We start from the raw sequence: 19,708 nt of genomic DNA, 5'->3' as shown, positions 1-19,708 counted from the left end.
TGGTGTCTGAGCAGGTGTCGCTGCTACATTTATATGCATTTCAAAGTATGTTTTGGGTACATTTCTGGAGTTCCTGAAGTTATTTTACATTTTTTTTAAAGGTGCCTACTCTCTGTCCATCCGGGATTGGGATGAAATAAAAAGGAGGCAATGTAAAACACTACAAAATTTGAAAACTGGACAGCTTTTGTATTGAATTAATGTCAAAAAATGTCCTATACATGTAGGTTTAGGATAGGGCTAGAATTGGTAGCCCACAATGTTTTAAGTGGACATGTTGGAATTAACGTGTGTGCAGAGAAAGCAACTAGAAATGCACTGCGTCTCTCTCGTAGAACGCAATAAACAAAGCAGACGGGCAGGCGGGCGGATGGGCAAGCCAGATAAACATGAGTTCCGGCGCTAAGTGCTCTTGTTTAAAACACGATGGTCACCCAAATAAGCTTGCACTTCCTGGTGGAGAGCCACTTACTCACGCCTTGCTTACATTCAATGAACTCTGGCGCAGAGAGCCAGCATTTCCGTCATGAGGCCTGACCTCCATGAATGAATCACACACACACACACACACACACACGCTGAAGGACAAAATAGGGCAATGATGATAATGAATGCAGAGGAATGGGGGACATGAAGAATGCATTAACATAGTCAGTATTAAAAGTAAGTCACTGGGCAAATGCAGGGAGTTTGAAATATCAGTAAGAAGACGTTTGCTGGAGAAATAAACCATCATGAAGAAACGTCAAAATAGGAAGAAGGGAGCAGAAGAATTCCTGGGATTGCACAGAGGACGCTTGCAGGTCGAGGCTTGCTGCAGGCCTAATGAGGGAGTAAAGATAAAGAAGCACGCTGACGAAGTGAAGCATAGGAGGGCAACCTCCTGCCATTAGTGTACTACTACATGTGTGCCTTTGGGTGGAAGCAGACTGCAGACGCCAGCACTTTTATCAATATGTAGGCCAGCTCTTTGCTGAGATCCATACTGTGTGTCAGTCATCCTATAAGCCAATTGGTGACCAAAGTCCGGTCCGGGGGCCATTTGTGGCTCACAGCTTGTTATTTTTTGGCAAAGAGAACAGATTCCGGAAGTAATAATAATAATAATAATACATTTTATTTCAAAGCGCCTTTCAGGACACTCAAGGTTCGCTGTAAAGAAGATATAAAAACACCAATATAAAATACAAGATAAAAGAGAACATACAATAAATAAGGGGAGGGACCATGTTAAGCAGTTAAAGAGAATAAGCAAGTTTGAACAGATGAGTTTTGAGTTTGGATTTGAAGATGGGAAGGGTGGCTGAGTTACGGAGGTCTGGTGGCAATGAGTTCCAGAGCTTTCAGCCGCTCTGCTCCCCATAGTGCTAAGGCGTGCAGAGGGTCCAGTGATATGTCGGGAGGAGGAAGATCTGAGGGAACAAGATGGATTGAGAATGTGCACGAGGTCAGAGAGGTAAGGGGTGGCAAGGTTATGGATGGACTTGAAGGTGTACAGAAGAACTTTGGAGGTGATTCTTTGAGTCACTGGGAGCCAGTGGAGTTGCTGCAGGATGGGAATGATGTGGTGGGATGAGGTGGTTCTGGTGATGATCCGGACAGCAGAGTTCTGAAACTGTTGTAGTTTATGGAGGGATTTTTTGAGCTATGGGGGGCAGGGGGGGGCGGAGACGATTAATGGAGCACAGATGGAAGTAAGCTGACGTGGTGACGTTATTAATGTGGGATTGAAAAGATAGTGTGCTATCAAGGTTGACACCCAGGCTCTTGACCTGAGGGGAGAGAGGTGGAGGAGGTGAGGGAGGGGGGTGGTAGTGTGGAGTTAGGTTTGGAAAAAGGTAGAGCTGGGTGTCATCCGCAGTGGAAGTGACTGTTAAATTTGCGGAATATATGGCCGAGGGGGAGAAGCTAGGTTATGAAGAGAAGGGGCCCCAGGATAGAGCCCTGGGGCACACCTGTGGTGACTGGGGAGGAGTCGGAGGAGAAAGACTTAAGCTGTATAAACTGCGGTCTGAGAGATAAGAATGGAACCAGTGGAGGGGGATGTCGTGACATGAAAGGGTGAAGTGGAAGCTAATCACGTTTTGAGGTCTTATCCAGTTTTTGACACATCTTAAGGGGGACCTATGATGCTTTTTCCACGTTTTTGACCTATAAAGTTTCAGATAATGAGGTTTGCACATTTAGCTTGAATGGCTTCCAGAAAAATAACAGAGAAAGATGTATTTTTTTTTAGTATGTAGTCAACTATATTGTTGGTTTTAGTATGTTTTAAAACCACTAATTCGAAAATCACACTGGCTGCCTTGCATCCTTTCATTTTTTTCCACGTGCCGCCTGCGGTGCAAAAAGTCTGGACAGCCCTGCTATAAAGGCTCTAATGAAATATTTATGAGTTATAAATGATGCAAAGTGGATGCCTGATTTGTGAATGTAAGCCGTTTGTGTATTAATGCCATTTACTAAATCATGACCAGTACTCGTGTCAACCAGCAGGTCTACGCCTTATGGACGCGATGAATGCGCCTTACCCATCCAGACCTCTCCGAAGCAGCCCTGGCCCAGTTTCACTTCCAGTCGGAGAGACTCTCTGGGGATCTCCCAGGCATCCTTGGCCAGTCCCTGAGTCTGCGGCTTCACCGTGGGGCAAACTGTCGTCAGCCTGTAGCACAGACCGTCGGCGTGTTCTACACAGGAGAGGACAAGTACACAGTACATGGAAAATGTAAGCTGCGAGTGTGTGAAGGAAAAGGTCAAAAACACGTTTTTCCTCAAAATTGTCAGGTAAGATCAGGGATCTTTCAAAATGTAAATAGAACAATGACAATAAAAAAATTAAATACATTTATCAGACCACCATCATCGCTTTGATTTTGGTTCAGATTTGGACATACTGTAGGCGCCGAACACCAAATTTATTTTCACTCTATTTTTGCCATTTGTGTCCAAAAAATATGGATGCTGCAGTTCATCCATGCCATTACTGATTAAGCAGAAAGTAACCTTCCTACGAACAGCCTACGACTTTTTAAAGGTGACGCAGTCACAACCAGTCAGAGCCCTGCATCAAGTGGACATGCTTGTAGGCATGACGGGAAAAAAAACAGTAAAGGATAATTTGTTGAATATCACAGCAGCAGATCTGCAGCTGAATAACTCTTTTCAGAAGTGCTGCATTAACGGTTAAATAGAGAAAAGGCTACAATTAAATACTATAAATATAGTCATCCAATACTTCTCTACAAGAGAGGAGAAATGGAATGGAATGGATTGAGTAAGGACCTCAAACAATGCACAACGATGAGCCAATTCAAGAAACAATACAAGCAGTTGATGTTTGCTAAATACAAGGATGAAGAGTCTTGAACCAGTCATGATGTGCTATATATATCACTATATTGACACTAATTATTATTAAATGCATTAAATGCATGATACATTATTAAAAAAAACACAAAAAACCCTTAAACTGTATTATGGAAAACAGGAAGTGAACAAATGTAACAGTTACTGATTGTAAAAGTACCAGATGGAGGGGTAGGATTTAATAAGCTTTGCTTCTTCCTACTCCTTTTGGACATATGGAACTGGGAACTAATTATGTGATGCATTCAATTGTAATCTGAAGCATGTTCAAATGAAATAAAACCATTACCATAAATACCATGTTATGTTAACATGAGACAAAACATCTGAGAAAGCCGTCTAACGTGTCCAAAATAGAATCTACCAGTGGATACCAGCATACCTGTGTAGTGTTTCACCAGCTTCTGTAGCGTCTCAAACTGAGCTCGGGTGGTGATGTAATAACCACCGCTGTCCAGCTTTCGAATTTTGTAGTGTTTTACGTTGTCTCCTTTTATTTCATCCCAATCCCGGATGGACAGAGAGTAGGCACCTTTAAAAAAAAATGTCAAAAAAACTTCAGGAACTCCAGAAATGCATATAAATGTAACAGCAACACCTGCTCAGACACCAACGTTGTGTTTTTTTTCTTGAATTCTATGGTATTTATCACCTGCTTGATCAAAATCCTGGCACTTGCAACTTTCTGGCTCCATTTTGGGAGCGACAAATTACAATCGATGTATTAGCAGGCAACTAACAGGCCAATGACAAGGATGTTATGTGATAGGAATTAGACTCACGCGGTGCACAAATAATGTGAGGAGTCTAGTATATATGCAAACCGAGGCAAGATTTTGGCATACATTTTCAACATAAGCCAAAAAAAACACCCTAACCAAGGCATACACTCACCAAGGTTCCACTGTATTTTCCTACATAAACTAAGGTTGACCCTAAAAGACAAACAAAATCTCACCTTTGGTCGTCTCGCTTTCACGGGCCAAGAAAGTACCCCGCTGGTTTCCTGGAAGCAATAAAAGTCTTTCTGCATCTTTACGGCCCATTTTGCCAAAATACCATCTGCAAAAAAAATCGCAAGGGAGAAGCTGTCAGGTGTGGGATGCCATGTAATGAACACTCACATGTATGGGTGTACCTGTACGCCATAATCATGGTTAGTTGTAAGGTCACGATATGGCTTGTGTAAACACTTTCAATGATTTTGAAAATAAAACTGCTAGCGGGTAATTAATTAGTATCATTAATAGTTAATACATATTGTATGTATTTCACCAGGAAGGCCAAGTGTTCCTAACAGGAGGCTTTAATCCAGGGTTTCCAAGCACTGGCTCTCATTGGCACTATTGTCAGCCATTGTTGGTTTACAGTATTACCATCATTTCTGGTGAATAAGCCACGCCGGTGTACAGGTCCCAGAGTGCATGTCTTTAAAAGGTGATATTTGATGTTGTACATATTGTATATACTTTTTCTTTTCTTTTTTTTTTAAATTGTATTTTTTTAATAAAAAAAAAAAAAGAAGAAAAAATAAAAAAATTAAAAAATAAAAATAAAATAAAATAAAACAGGGAGAACCACAGTGTTGGCTGGGAGAAACCATCCACTCTGACTGGGAAAGGTGCATTCATGTTGGACGTGCTGTGCATACACGAGAGATATTTTACTCATCAACTATAAAACAACGCGCCATTTTAAATTTTATTTTATATTGTTTGATATGTACATTTCATATGTATATTTAATGTACAATTGAACAGTAATGTATATTAATTCATTCATTTTCTACCGCTTTTCCTCACGAGGGTCGCGGGGGTGCTGGGGCCTATCCCAGCTGTCTTCGGGCGAGAGGCGGGGTACACCCTGGACTGGTGGCCAGCCAATCACAGAGCACATATAGACAAACAACCATTCACACTCACATTCATATCTATGGACAATTTGGAGTGGCCAATTAACCTAGCATGTTTTTGGAATGTGGGAGGAAACCGGAGTACCCGGAGAAAACCCACGCATGCAAACTCCACACAGAGATGGCCGAGGGTGGGATTGAACCCTTGTCTCCTAGCTGTGATTTCTGCGCGCTAACCACTCGACCACCGTGCAGTCCCCAGTAATGTATATTTCTGTTCAATTGTGATGTATGAATTGTTTCTGATGTTTACAGAAAGAGTCCTTACTCTTCAGCCTGTATGGAGTCTGCTGGGGCCACGTAGTTGCTGGGGATGTAACCCTTCTGTCCGGTGTTGATGGAACGAGCCTCCCACCAGTCTCCTTCCCTGTATGGGGAGGAGCACATTTAAAATACAAAACAGCTAGCAAAAATAAAAAATAAAACACTCAAAGGCGGTGTGAATAGCAACATATTTCAATGTAATCCATCAGTAACAAATGTAATGAACACTGAAGAGTTGAAAATGATGACTGGCTGGAGCCGGGAAAAGTGATGAGAACAGATGGCCTGACAGAGGAGGCCATTAACCCAGACAGATTTCAGCCTTAATAACAGACCCCAATACAAAGAGGGATTAAACACACACAAACACACACACACACACACACAGTAGGCGAATGCGTCTGCACTCACGTGTTGTTGATAATTTGGAAGCGATCCCCTTTTTTGAATGACAGATCGTCCGACGTCCTCGCTTCGTAGTCGTACAGTGCCACAAAAAATGTGACGCCACCTAAAAACAAGCAACATATGTTCATAACTATATAAAAATGGTGGAAGCTCCAATTGATTGTCCTCTGATTGCTGTAAAAAGCACATATTTGAATTTGAATGGCTACTAAAGCCGATCACAAAAAACATTTTACTGTGTGGCGGCGACATGACAATTCACATCATGGCAACACAAACATGCCATGAACCTGCATGTCTGCTGTGTCCTGCGCTGCAAACACTCGTATTGAGCCACAAGTGACCCACTTGGTCCTGTGTTGCCGTAAGTGTCAGCACTTGTTTGTAAACACTCAATGGTTTCAGTTCGGCCGCTTGACCCAGGCAACGCCAATCGATCCTAGCGTGTCTGATCACTCCCTTATCGAACCTAATGGTGTTTGACTTTACTTGCATCTTTCTTTACACAACACAGCCGAGGATGCCCCTGAAACATCCAATCACTGTTAGTATGCAAATTAACCATGATGCAGCGCTGTGGTGTCATGTGTCACGTGGAGCAGCCACCCAGAGAAGACATGAGAGATGAGGGGAGCGGTTGTGTGCCGTTTATGGCGGAATTATCACCTCGAACATTATGATTCGGGTGGGGAAGAAGCCATTTTGTACTGCTGTTGATGTGTTCAAGTCAGAATTTATTTATTAAAAACTGTGTGACGCTCACTGTGCTTCAGTGGGCCGTCATAACAGAGTTGTGCTTGCCCTGGTGACAATATTTTACATATAAATAATAATAATAATAAATAAAATAAATATTATTGTTATTTATTTATTTATTATTAAAATAAAATAAATTATTTATTTATTATTAAAATAAAATAAATTATTTTATTTATTATTAAAATAAAATAATTTATATATTTATTTATTATTATTATTATTAAAATAAAATAATAATAAAATTAAAAAGAAGTTACCGCCATTAAAACATTATTTTTGACAGCCCTACACTAAACATATACAAATATTATCTTTGCTGGTTTGTGGCAACAATTAGTATATCATATCATAGTATTCAGTAAGAGCATTTAATATGCATCAAACATATTACATTGATTAACACAATAATTTGTCGTGGTGTAATCCCATGCCCGATTACATCGAGTCACGTGACCGGTACGATGGCTGCTGTAAAGGGTGTGCAGCGACAACAGGACTCGGATGTGTTTATCTTCAAGAGGAAATTGAGTGGGTCGGATTAGATCGGTGCCAGCATTCCCTCAGGTCAGATTATCGTCCTTGGAAGAAAGAGAGCAAGACATAGACACGCGTGCATGTGTGTACGTCGCGGGGGTGTGCATGTGGGCGTGTGTGAGAGAGAGCGAGAGAGCGAGAGAGTACATAAACTGTGCCAGACGTGGAGTTTCGCCAGGGCAACGCTGACTTGAGCGCTTGCAACTATTTTCTTTGGCTGCCTGCTACATCGTTTCCCACATCTTAGATCTAATTTTGGTAGTTTTATTTGGTCAATACGCATGTAGTCTACATAACATCTGCTGCTTATAAGCAACTGTTTAATTTGGTCTATGCTACAGTTTCTGTACAATCAAAGAAATAGTCAATGTAGGAGTTTTGGACACTTCAAAATGAGAAATATAATGTGTAGTTTATCTCATAATGTTGTGTATGTACTGACCTGTGATGACGCCGGGGAAAGGACTACTCACAGCCACCGACGTGAAGGAGGTGGAGGCACCGCCAAAGGGCGTCATGGTGGCCGACGCCCCGCCAAAGGGGGTGAGAGTGGCGGCGGCGGCATGGCTGTTGTAGCTATTATTGAGGTTCTTAGCTGCTGGAGAGTAGCCCATCATGGTGGGCTCGGGACCGTAGTGGCCCAGGTGGGCATTGGCTGGACTGCTAGTGGTGCTGTTATCCGGTCGGTACTTCAGAGACGGGCCTTTGTCCTCTTTACTCCTGACGCAACCCATCGTCAAACCTGCGAGGAAGATAAGAATAATAATAATAATACATTTTATTTGTATAGCGCTTTTCAGAATACTGAAATAAAGTTGAGTAGTAGACATTAAAATATAAAATCCATACATTCATTCAAAGCTAAAAAGAACTCTAAAAGCAGGGCACAGCAGTCGGGTATAAAAAGTTAGACATTAAAAACGGATTTCTGATGTGTGATGGTTAGACGAACTGGTTGTTACATGTAGTCAACAAAGGCTCCGAACATCCAACCATCCATTTTCCATGCCGCTTATCCTTATTAGGGTCTCGGGGCTATGCTGGAGCCTATCCCAGCTGTCTAACCTGGCATGTTTTTTGGAATGTGGGAGGAAACCGGAGTACTCGGATGACACGGAGGAAGTGCTGGGTGAGTGGAGCTTGGGCTATAGTACTTGCTTTAATTGTATTGTCCGAGTGCATTGTTAAATAGTAAAATAAAGTTCAACTAAACTCACTGTTTTGTTTGCATCGCCTTTTTTTGTCGACGGTGTTGGTACATAATTAATAATAATTCACCCCGGAACTATTCAAGTTGACGATGGTGCCACCTGAAGGGTTCAGGTAGTAGGAAGAAGTATTTTGTTGTGCTTTTTAGCCTCTCCTTTTGCTGCAGTTACGAGCTGCGGAGTGCACCTCAGACTGCCGTTGTTCGGCGCTTCGGTGCACTTTATGTATGTGTACAGTATGCATGTCACAATATATGTAAATGAAAGAATGTCCCGTTACTTCAAAATCGTCTCAAACAAGCAAACAATGCAAATGTTATATGCTCTCATGCAATGTGGGGTCAATTTGGAGTAGATAGACACGCAAGCATTAGATTGCTGGCATATCGATATACAAGGTGATTAAATATTAACTCAAGGTTATCACTGCAGCTGCTGGCGTAAAAGACGGGAAAACAAACACATGCAAGCCATTCTCCTGTTAATGTGTATTGTACACGGAACAGCAAGGTGCGACTTGAACATGTAAGAGCTCCCGTGACTTCATAATCCCGAACAAAGCCTGCACAGCCATCGGAGCTGGAAACAAGACCCTGACACAGCCTGTGGCAGTTTCACTGACACAACAGAAACAGAAAAAAAAACACTACTGCCCATTCCCATATTGATATATGAGACCCCTGAAAATTTGGCCATTAAACGTTTTTTGCAGGACTACCCAAAAACTCGGGTACATCCACCGATTGTGGTGGAAAAGGTTATTAGCAACTGCAGGCATCTGTAATTTGAATTCTGTAATGCTACACAGACAACCGCTTACTTACACAAAATAAACGCAGTTCACACACTGATTAAATCTGATTAAATTAAATCGTTACTGACTCGTCAACATGACCATGTAACGTTGGAAAGGCTTTGGTACAATTTGGCAGGTAGTTCAACTTCGCCCATGTTCATAAAACAAATATTTTGCTCTTCACCTGGTATCTGCAACTCCAACCACTTCTGCTTGATGTTTGCCTCTTTAAGCAATTTCAAACCACAACAAATACATCCTGGAAGGCATTAGCGTTAACTCCGTGCTAACATGGTGAACTCTTCGACAAACAGCAGAGCGAGGGGTGGGAAAACATACAGCTTGTAGCCGGGAACACCCATATAAGGAAGTGTGACTCACTGTGATGTCACAGGAAACCGGTGTTAGAAAAAACTATGTGAAACCGAGCATTCAGGGCTCACTTCCAAATGCGTAAAGCTCATTATCTGAAACTTTGGCATGGCTTTTTTTTTCTTAAGTATGTATAGGTCATTGTTTTGGGTTATGATTGTGATTTTTATTTCAAAACAGCGTAAATTTTTTATTGGGTGTCTTAAGGGAAAGTTAGGTGGCTAAATTAATTTTGCTGGCTTAAAAATCAACAAGAAGCCCACGCTCTTGTTTGACAGCTAGCTTAAAGTGGAAAACATAAAGTGATGGCTATGAAAAGACAAAACTGCTAGTTTTTATACCCAAAAATAAAAACAGTGATGATGTGTCGTTTTAATCAGCAGCAAAAGAATTAGCTTCCTTGATTTCCGACTTCAAATAACGTTATTGATTTGGCAGACTGTGCTCTAAACCCAGTGTTACAAATAACAATAATAATTTGATTTCTATTCCCAGTATAGTTGAGAGCAGTGAAGTACGACGCAATATCCAAACCTAAAGAGGTGTATTGATCTTGTCATTTTGAGATGGATGCTGTATTGACTTCTTGCCTTCTTTACAAGCAAACAAGACTGAGTGAAAGCCAATGCTGAGATGAATGAATGACGAGATATTTGACATTAAATTGTGCAAGTAAAACACGACAATGGCGTTACCCGAGTTAAAAAGCCCAACCCACTCACAGAGCTACGTCTACTTCTTCATGTCTCCACAGGTTAGAGCAGAGGTAGGGAACCTATGGCTCGGGAGCCAGGTAGGGCTCTTTTGATGACTGTATCTGGCTCTCAAGCATTTCTTACCACAATAAAAATTTATTTTTGCTAACATTTTAAAGTAAACAGAAATGACTGTTAAAAATAATATTAAAAATCAACAACTTTTTTATGCATTTTAATTCGTCCATCTATTTTCTACTGCAATACGGCCGACCATATCCATCTTTCCTGATTTTTTCCAGGTCAAACACCAAAACTCGATTATTACTGAGTAATGCGGTAGTCTACCTCGGTCATTGAGATGTCAACATGTAAATATAAACTTTTCTCCTTTAGTCAAATAGTCACCTAGCTAAAGCTGCAGAACCAAGCCTTCTGGCAAAGATGGCCAAAAGAATGAAATATACTGAGTATAGTGCAAAATTATGCAGCAGCAGAAGTTGTATTAATGGCAACAAGTATTTGATTTATTATTAGACACTGCGCTGTTCACGAAAGTGTGCTGGCCACACCCCATTGGCGTGGGGTAGTGTGCCTGGTCTACGTAATTAGAGCCCATTATATCTAAAACTGTTGGTCTTACATAAAAATGCACACATTTTATTGCATTCAATGTTTAAAAAAATGTATATGGCTCTCACAGATACACATTTTAAAATATCTGGCCTTCATGGCTCTCTTCGCCAAAAAGGTTCCCGACCCCTGGGTTAGAGCATAACCTACAATAAAGCTAAGTGCACTAGTTCAAACCTGATTATTAGAAGACCATGTGACATCAGGACAGACGCAGAGACAAATGACCTTTGACCTCAACTTCAACCACTCTATATCGGGACCAAACGGAATTAAAGCAACATCAACATGATCAGACTGTAGTCAATAGTCGACAGATGCGTGGTCTACCAATGCGAATAACCGCCAATAAACACTAGATCAAGGTTTCCCCTTCCCGAATGTGGGTCACCAAGGGCCCTTCTGAACCTGTTGCAGCCATGGGGCCCAGTCGGGCCAAAAGCGGGGACCATGGTGGGCCGATCCTCAGCTGCAGAAGCTAGCTCTCGGTGTGTTAAATGTTGCAGAATTTACGATAGTCTTTATTGACTAGCAAATGAATGTGTTATATTCCAATATTTAATCGCAAAAAAAGGACGTTGTTTGGTAAAGGATTTACTTAGCAATTAGTCTATTGTTCCAAATAGTCTATTCATTCATGCAAAATGACAGAAAGCTACAAAACAGAAGGATACTCTTCAAGACAAAAGACACTAAGCTAACCCTTTCAGTTTTCTCTGCCATGGATCTTTTGTTATGGACAAAGTCTCTGGTGGTGGTCCTAAATGATGAAAGGCATGCTGGCTTTGCAAGCTCATACACATGCTAACAGAGCCGTATAAATGCTAATAAGGGCACGGGACCTAGGAGGAGCCGAGCGGCCACGCCATCCATCAGAAACATTTAGGGACAATGCACAGAGGGGGGGCCTAACACATTTGCAGGCTGTTTAGTATATCCCTACATTAGCACATAATACCGATGCAGTTTTTACATTTCATCATGCACAGGTGTGCCTAATGTTGTGCCCAGTGTTATATCCTCTGTAAATCCATATGATCAAGTCTGGACCGATGCAAGTCCACACTCAGATTCACATCACACCACACACTACAGCTTCGACCTTGGTTTGCCTTGTTCTGATATCTTGCACCAGTCATTATTTGCACTATGACCCATTTATCAATACACTAAAATTAATATATCTGCAATATGTCTGCTTCTGCATATGCTCCTGTGCAATACTATGTGTATATTTTGGATATCTTGTATATATATCTTGCTAAATTGTCTTTTTTTACTCTACTTTTATATACTTTTTTTTAACTTGACTACTGCACTGAAAGGAGAAGCTCTCCAATCTCGTTGTACAACTTGTATAATGACAATAAAGGCCATTCCATTCCAAACCACTGCAGAAATGTGTGCATAGAGCGTGTGTAATAGTGGTTGACCAACTATATACGGGACGATAATCAGGGTATAGGTATATCGGTATAGGCCTTTATTTAAATCCGATTGGCCGATATGAACAAATCAATTTACAACTGGGTTAACGGTTCGGATGCAGCCACGCTTCTCCCTCTCCCCCTCCTGCCGGCGGCAATTCAGGGATTGTGAATGATGAGCAAAATACCACAAAAAAGTGCAGTTCCCCTTTAAATAATGACTGCAATGAATACTATTGCAACAACACATCATCAGTTGGGTAAAACTAACCTAAACGGTCTAAATCCAGATCACATTCCACATTAGTGGGTGAACAGTCAAAGACTTTAACGAAATGAATCCAAAGAGGTTACAAACTAAGTTAAAACAAAGTTATCTATAAATGTTACGTTAATTACTGAGCAAACATTTCATTTTTTATTCAATGTTTATGAGTCTAGAAACTTACCATTCTCTTCGTGTTTTGCTTAATATGTGTCCAATAGTCCATTCATGTATTCTTAAAAAACCTTTGTATTGAGTTGTGGACTTCTATAGAGCAGCTACACACAATAACCTGCACAGAAAGTGTTCTAGTTCTTCCAGAATCTGCACCTATTCAGTTGTATTTCTTTGGATTTCATGGTTCCTGCGAAAACATTCATTCATTCATTCATTTTCTACCGCTATTTCCTCACGAGGGTCGCGGGGGGTACTGGAGCCTATCCCAGCTGTCTTCGGGCAAGAGGCCGGGTACACCCTGGACTGGTGGCCAGCCAATCACAGGGCACATATAGACAAACAACCATTCACAATCACATTCATACCTATGGACACTTTGGAGTCGCCTATTAACCTAGCATGTTTTTGTAATGTGGGAGGAAACCGGAGTACCCGGAGAAAACCCACACATGCACGGGGAGAACATGCAAACTCCACACAGAGATGGCCGAGGGTGGAATTGAACCCTGGTCTCCTAGCTGTGAGGTCTGCGCGCTAACCACTCGATCGCCGTGCAGCCTAGTCCATTCATGTATTCTTAAAAAACCATTGTATTGAGTTGTGGACTCCTATAGAGCAGCTACACACAATAATCTGCACAGAAAGTGTTCTAGTTCTTCCAGAATCTGCACCTATTCAGCTGTATTTCTTTGGATTTCATGGTTCCTGCGAAAACAGTCTGTTTTAATTTATTGCACCCACCGCCCGCCTCCAGACATGCCCACTCTGCTGTGGTTGGTCACAATGTAGAGTGCATAGAAAGACTTCCAGTTTGTGCCGCCAACTTTGCAGGAGTTGATAACTGCAATTTATCCTTTTAAAATGTCCGCTTTTAACATACAGCCATATGTGTTGGATCCCGAATCCGATCCGGAAGTAGAGACTGGACAGTCTGATGTTTCTCAAGAAAAGACGTTCCTTCAAGATGTCTCTCAATGGTAAGTAGCTTTAGCATTTTAGCATTAGGCTTTCTACAGCATCAGTAACGTGTAATGTGTTTTGTTGGACTACCAGTGTGTAAAAAAACTCTGGTAGAGCTATTAGCAACCCTGCGTTCTCTATGCTATCAGAACCCCACAGTACAGACCTGATAATATTCCCACCAGCCCACAGAACAAAGAAAAAGCGCATAAGCACCTGAGGGATGCCCTCAAAACCTCAAAGGCCCCACCCCATTGTATTCTAACGATCGTTATTTGACACCACCACCATTTATCCTTTCGAGGATAAATAGACTGGATCTTGCACCAAGCTCTCAGACTAGAACAAGACTAGTATGACTAGTGTGTGTCCCACTTGTCTTTGAGCATGAACTGATGAAGCCTGCTTGGATGAGCGGTGAAACGTCTTTCTAAGACAACCTCAACATCCCATTTGCGATCGAATGAATGCCCTGAGAATATCAGGAATGCTGTGTCCAAGCAAATGCCCCTGGAGGCGGAACCACCATCTGAGGTCATGTGACAGCCTGGATGTGTGGCCGAGAGCCAGCAATGGCGTGCCAGATTAAGGGGACACATGCTACTTCCCACAGTGGAACAAAAAAAGAGAGACTGGGGAGAAAAAGTTGGTATGTAAAAAGGAAGAAATGGGGGAAAAAAAGCTTTCTCACATTGATACAAATTTGTTATACTACAGTGAACACTCAAAATCCAACAATTCGGTCCAAAAGTCAAACAAAAATGCAAAATAAGTACATAAAGACAAGCTGAGTCAATACAAGAAAAAGTGGACTTTTTCATTTTCTTTGGCTTTTTTTCAAGTACATGTTTTGCTTTTAGTTTGTAAAAGTGTACTTCAATGAAAATTTACTATGAAAAATGACTGCAAATGTCACCCACACAACATTTAATGGACTGATTAATTATTAATTATTTATCATGTTGACAGGAAAGCGATACAGAATCTGAACAAAACCAGTCGAGCCTTAACAAAATTATGGCCTAAATGTCAATGTTAAGATTCAGAACAAACAGAAGACGGTACAAGATCAGAAGAAAATGGTATCAGCAAGTGTTTATTAGCATTATTAGCACTTTTATACACCAGAATAGCCTTAGAGCTTGTTAATTGGGGTGTGAAAAGTCAAAAGATTTATCCATTGAAATGGACCAAAAGTTTAGAGGCTGAAAGCATCCTAACTACAAAACAAAAGCATTAATTAATAAATGTGGTGAGAATGTTGGATTATCGCGTAAAACTATGTCAAAGTTTCAGATAATCAAGTTTGCCCTGGAAGAAGTTTGAATGCTCGTTTTCTGAGAGTTTTTTTTCTAACACTGACTCTCTGTGACGTCACAGTGAGCCGGACTTCCTTATATGGGCATTCTCGAAAAACAAGCGTAGACCTGTCCTCCTCACAGCAGAGTGGGCGTGCCCGGAGAATACATTAATACAGACTGTTTTGGAAATCCACAATAAGTGCAGATTCTGAAAGAGAAAGCTTTTCTGTGCGGGTTATTGTGTGTAGTTGCTCTATAGGAGTCCACAACTCTATATAAAGGGACAAAACATGAGCACAACAGACTCCTTTTAAAAATTATATCACAAAAATCAAGACCAAGAACAGTATGTGTCTCTATGTTAATGTAATATTTATTATTACTTATTATTAACTATGTATTATTTAGCTACATACGTAGAGTAGCATACGGAACAAAAATTACATTTTGAACTATCGTCACACACCACATAAAAAAAATACAGGATATACATATACACAGGTCCCACTGGTCCATAAACCGCACTTTGTAACGTGGGATATACCAATACACGGTATACACGATTTTTTCTACTCATCGGATATCAACCATTGGCATCATTGTGTAAGCCGCAGGGTTCAAAGCGTGTGAAAAAGTAAACGTTTATAGTATAGAATATATGTTATTTGGGAGTAAGTTACTAGTATACAAGTTCACCAAGCTCCCGATCTCATGCCACATCAATGAACAGTGGGAGCAGCATATAGTGGTCACAAGCCTATCCAAAACTATGATTAAAAAAGTGTGACTCATAGGCCGGAAAATATGGTACACGTTTATTGTTTATTCTAACTGTTGTTTTACTGTTTATTTTTACACTTCCATGACAATTGCATGTTATAAAATTGCTTAAAATGTTCCCTGTCATAATAGTATGACACTTGTTAATATTTCTTTTTCAGGCCACTTAAATAAAATCCAAACCAAACAAATCCCTGTGTAATGGCCTATTTTCCAGTTCCAGTTGAGTATTGAGATGACAGCAAATTAATCAGTCACTTGGTGGTTTTCGTGCAGAGCTGTCGGCTCTTAAAATGCCCTTACAGCCAATCAGATAAGATGCAAGTGGCTCGTCAACCTTTGGATGGCAGAACACTCTTGAAACCTGCCTCTTTTTTTTATATATAACAAACGCTATGACGGTTATGACTACTGTACAGACTATTAGCATCCTAACATAACACAATAGCGTATCAAGTGGACAATCACACCTCCTTAGATGGACAGGCCAACACTTCTGTCTGAAATCCAAGCTGACAGAGGCAACTGGAAGCTAGCAGAGGTTACAAGAGCATCACTTGAAGCTGTAATCGCACTGGCACGCGCTCTGAGGCGTCTTCTCTACGTCTGCCAATCACTCAGGAAAGCGATGGGGGTCTTTTGGGGCGAGAAACTTCCTTCCGACTGGCCCATTCACGCCACCAAGGCCACCTGCTGCGCTGATTGAAAGCCTGATAAGAGTGCGAGGGAAGCGTCCTCACGCCGTAAAGCAGGCCTTGTTGTACCCAATGAGAGTGCGGAGGCATAGGCACCTCGGGCAAAGTCGTACAATGCGGGACTTGGACTTGCACACTTGTGCCATCTCATCTGTATTCTGCTGTATTACTGCAATTTCCCTGATGCGATATATATACATATATATTTTACCTAATTTAGGCACTTTCAAGCATACAAATGGGTAAATATATAAAGACACACAAGCACCAAACTTGATTGCAGATTTGGATTATCTCAAAACAGGCACACCAATCCCTAATATGTGAGAAATGGATGTAGCATGGCTAACTTTTGTAATGGGATGTCAGCTTCTGTACACATTGTCTACCAACTCTTAAACTGTCATGGCCGTTCTTGTGAATAAGGAATATGTAGTCACAGATGCATATGTAAGATTTTTTTCTGACGTGCTTATTTTGTGTACAGTTGAACATGTGTTCTTGTGGTCTGTATGCATTGAGAATGTTTGTTGCTGGGTAAACGTTCGTCTCGTCTTTTTTCACTGCAGAACCTGCAAGTCATCATCGGGCATTGTAAAGCACTCCTTTCATTAAAGTGGTACAACAAAACGCAGTGAAGATATAATTATCCAGTCCGCACACACACACACACGACCACACAAGCATGCTAAACTAAGCTAACCCTGCTGGGCTTCCAATAATGCTCCATTAGGGGAGGTTCTGCCAACTTTCGCCGTTGTTTATTGCCATCTCGATATGTTTAGGTTGCGCATCACAATGACAACATCCATGAACATAATGTCAATTTCCACGAGATTCTGTGGTAAATTCTGTTTTTATTGGCCAATTCCGTGACTCCATCCGAGTTTCCATTAGCATGGGCTCTATATCTTCTATTATTATTCATACTATATAGCAGGGGTCTCAAACACGCGGCCCGCAGGCCGAATGTGGCCCGCAGGATACTAGTTTGAGGCCCCCGCCTTGATATGAAAGTTTAATGTTAGTGCGGTTATATGGATGCTGTATGGTATCATGTACCCAGAAAAAATGATTACGTTTGATTAATGTTCATGTTAAAGGTTAAATAACTGTTAATAGTTATCCTCCCTATCCGTGTGGAAGTGGTAAGTTTTTGGCTTTTTAAGTTTAAAGGAAATAATTTGAAGGCTACCGTTTAGGTCGCTAGCTCTCTAGTTTGCGAGTCAGCATGTGTCTCAAGACCCTGCAGTTGCGCAATATGTTGTAAATAAAAAGAGTATAAATGTGACTATAGTCGTGTTTTGTCATGTCTACAGGGCTCTAATAATGCTTTGTTAATTTTAAGTTTTTTATTATTTGCCGTTTTATTATTATTATTATGATATTTATTTATTACTGATTGATTGATTTTTTTATTCTTGATTTGTTTATTTATTTTATTTCTTATTTTGTGTAGAAAAATAAAAATTAGGATATTTCAGTGGAATGTTTTATCAGAGCTTTTCTTGTAGAAAATCTGAACCAAAACAAAGTTTATAAATTTTTCTGTTTTTCATAAATGCGTTTTTTTTTGGAAAACCTGATGCGGCCCAGCCTCGCCCATACCCTAGCTCTAGTGGCCCCCATGGTAAATTGAGTTTGAGACCCCCGCTATTTTGGGGTAATACGGGTGTAAAGGCAACTATAGGGGTGTTATTTCATGTGTAGAGGGCTTTAGTGTAAAAAAAACTTATCTAGAAGGTCGTAAACAGGATTTCTATGCTCTAACTACAAGAATATTCCATACAGTATATAAATAAGGAATCATACTATACACTTGTCATTGATTCACTTATCATGGTCACTCCAGAAACAAATAACCAGGAACATTGAGGAATAACCGTACTTGGGAGGGAAGCATTCACGTGCATTACGTTTGCCGTGGGTTTTTATTTTCAATTTACTTATAGTTTTTGGTTTATTATGAAATGTGTTAGTTATCAAGAGCATGCAAAGAGCAATAGCAATCACTGCGCCTGAATCCTGCCAAAGGAGGGGAAATGTACCAGATTACAAAGCAGATCAGAGCACTAGCTGCACACCAGCTGAATGTGCAGGCCTTTAGGTGAGATTCTCCTAGTTTGAGTACACCCTATAAGTGTGTGATGTACTCCACATGAGAGGATCCTTCACGGTTCCTGCTCGGCTTTAAATCCATGATACTGGGCCACCTGTTAGATCTCCTCACAGTCCAGCTGTGTGTGTGTGTGTGTGTGTGTGTGTGTGTGTGTGTGTGTGTGTCTGTGTCACACACACGAACAGAGGGATTAGCATACATGAGGATTACCAGGGCAGTGGAGCATCCAAACACAGGAGCACAGACTATTACAGTAGTTGCGTGCTTTACGCATGCGTGAATGCACTGCAAGTACATGAAAAGAATGCAAAGGGCTGCTACACATGAGGTCTTCAGGGAGGGTGAGGCACAAATAAATGCGCTTTTAAAGTTCTAAAGCGTTAAGAACATGTAAAGTTGCAACAAATATTAGGCTTGTGATTGCACAAACGTACATCTGACGAACAACTTTGTTGATTTGCAGCTAAGCTAGCGTTCAACATATTAGCTCATCCTAGCATTGTTTGGAGATCCTCGGTGTATCGAATCACTGCTTCGGGTAAAGGTGTCGCTCACGCACGCTTTCCTCACAATGCAACAAAAAACGACGATCAATTACACAATTCCCAACTTTCTTTGCAGCGACACAAAACTACCAGGCCTCGCTCTTGCGCCACTTTCTTTTTTCCCAGAGGGCACCTTTAAAACCTTACCTTTAATAGCGTCGTAGTCTGGCTACATGCGTCTTTTTTTGCCTCTTCCGCTTTTGTTTGTCCACCTTTTGTTGTTGTTTTGTCCAAAGTGGAGATACACAATCAAATATCAGTTGTCCGTCCCATGCCGACTAAGTACTCCGCCCGGAGCTCGAAGTCATCCGCCAGAACCTCGGATAGTCCTTTACGAAGGGTTAGGGTGGGCATAAACTGGTGTTGGTTATTTCCTTTAAGGACAAAATCCGCTTTAAATGTCCCAAAATATGTGGCTGCTCGTGAGTTGTCCCTGCACTACAATAGCCGGCTAGTAGCCGAGGCCGGAGAGGGAAGCGCGATGCATTCACG

The 19,708-nt window shown here is 41.1% G+C and overlaps 1 protein-coding gene across 1 annotated transcript in view; it reads right to left on the bottom strand.

The window, feature by feature from the left end:
• yes1 (YES proto-oncogene 1, Src family tyrosine kinase) overlaps positions 1-19,708 on the bottom strand; it is a 26,915-nt gene extending 7,207 nt beyond the window's left edge. The window contains exons 1-7 of the mRNA XM_058073678.2: positions 19,364-19,708; positions 7,686-7,985; positions 5,954-6,053; positions 5,547-5,645; positions 4,325-4,428; positions 3,749-3,898; positions 2,532-2,687 (exon numbers count right to left, since the gene is read on the bottom strand). Coding sequence (XP_057929661.2) covers positions 2,532-2,687; positions 3,749-3,898; positions 4,325-4,428; positions 5,547-5,645; positions 5,954-6,053; positions 7,686-7,977 — 901 coding nt within the window. The 5' untranslated portion in view covers positions 7,978-7,985; positions 19,364-19,708. The remainder of the gene's footprint in view (positions 1-2,531; positions 2,688-3,748; positions 3,899-4,324; positions 4,429-5,546; positions 5,646-5,953; positions 6,054-7,685; positions 7,986-19,363) is intronic.

The sequence above is a fragment of the Doryrhamphus excisus genome, linkage group LG11 (genome assembly GCF_037039965.1).
Source record: "Doryrhamphus excisus strain RoL-2023G ecotype Guam linkage group LG11, RoL_Dexc_Guam_v1.1, whole genome shotgun sequence".
NCBI classification, from domain to species: Eukaryota; Metazoa; Chordata; class Actinopteri; order Syngnathiformes; family Syngnathidae; genus Doryrhamphus; species Doryrhamphus excisus.
The sequence above is the reverse complement of the archived record's forward strand: the minus strand, read 5'-3'. Positions and strand labels throughout refer to the sequence as shown.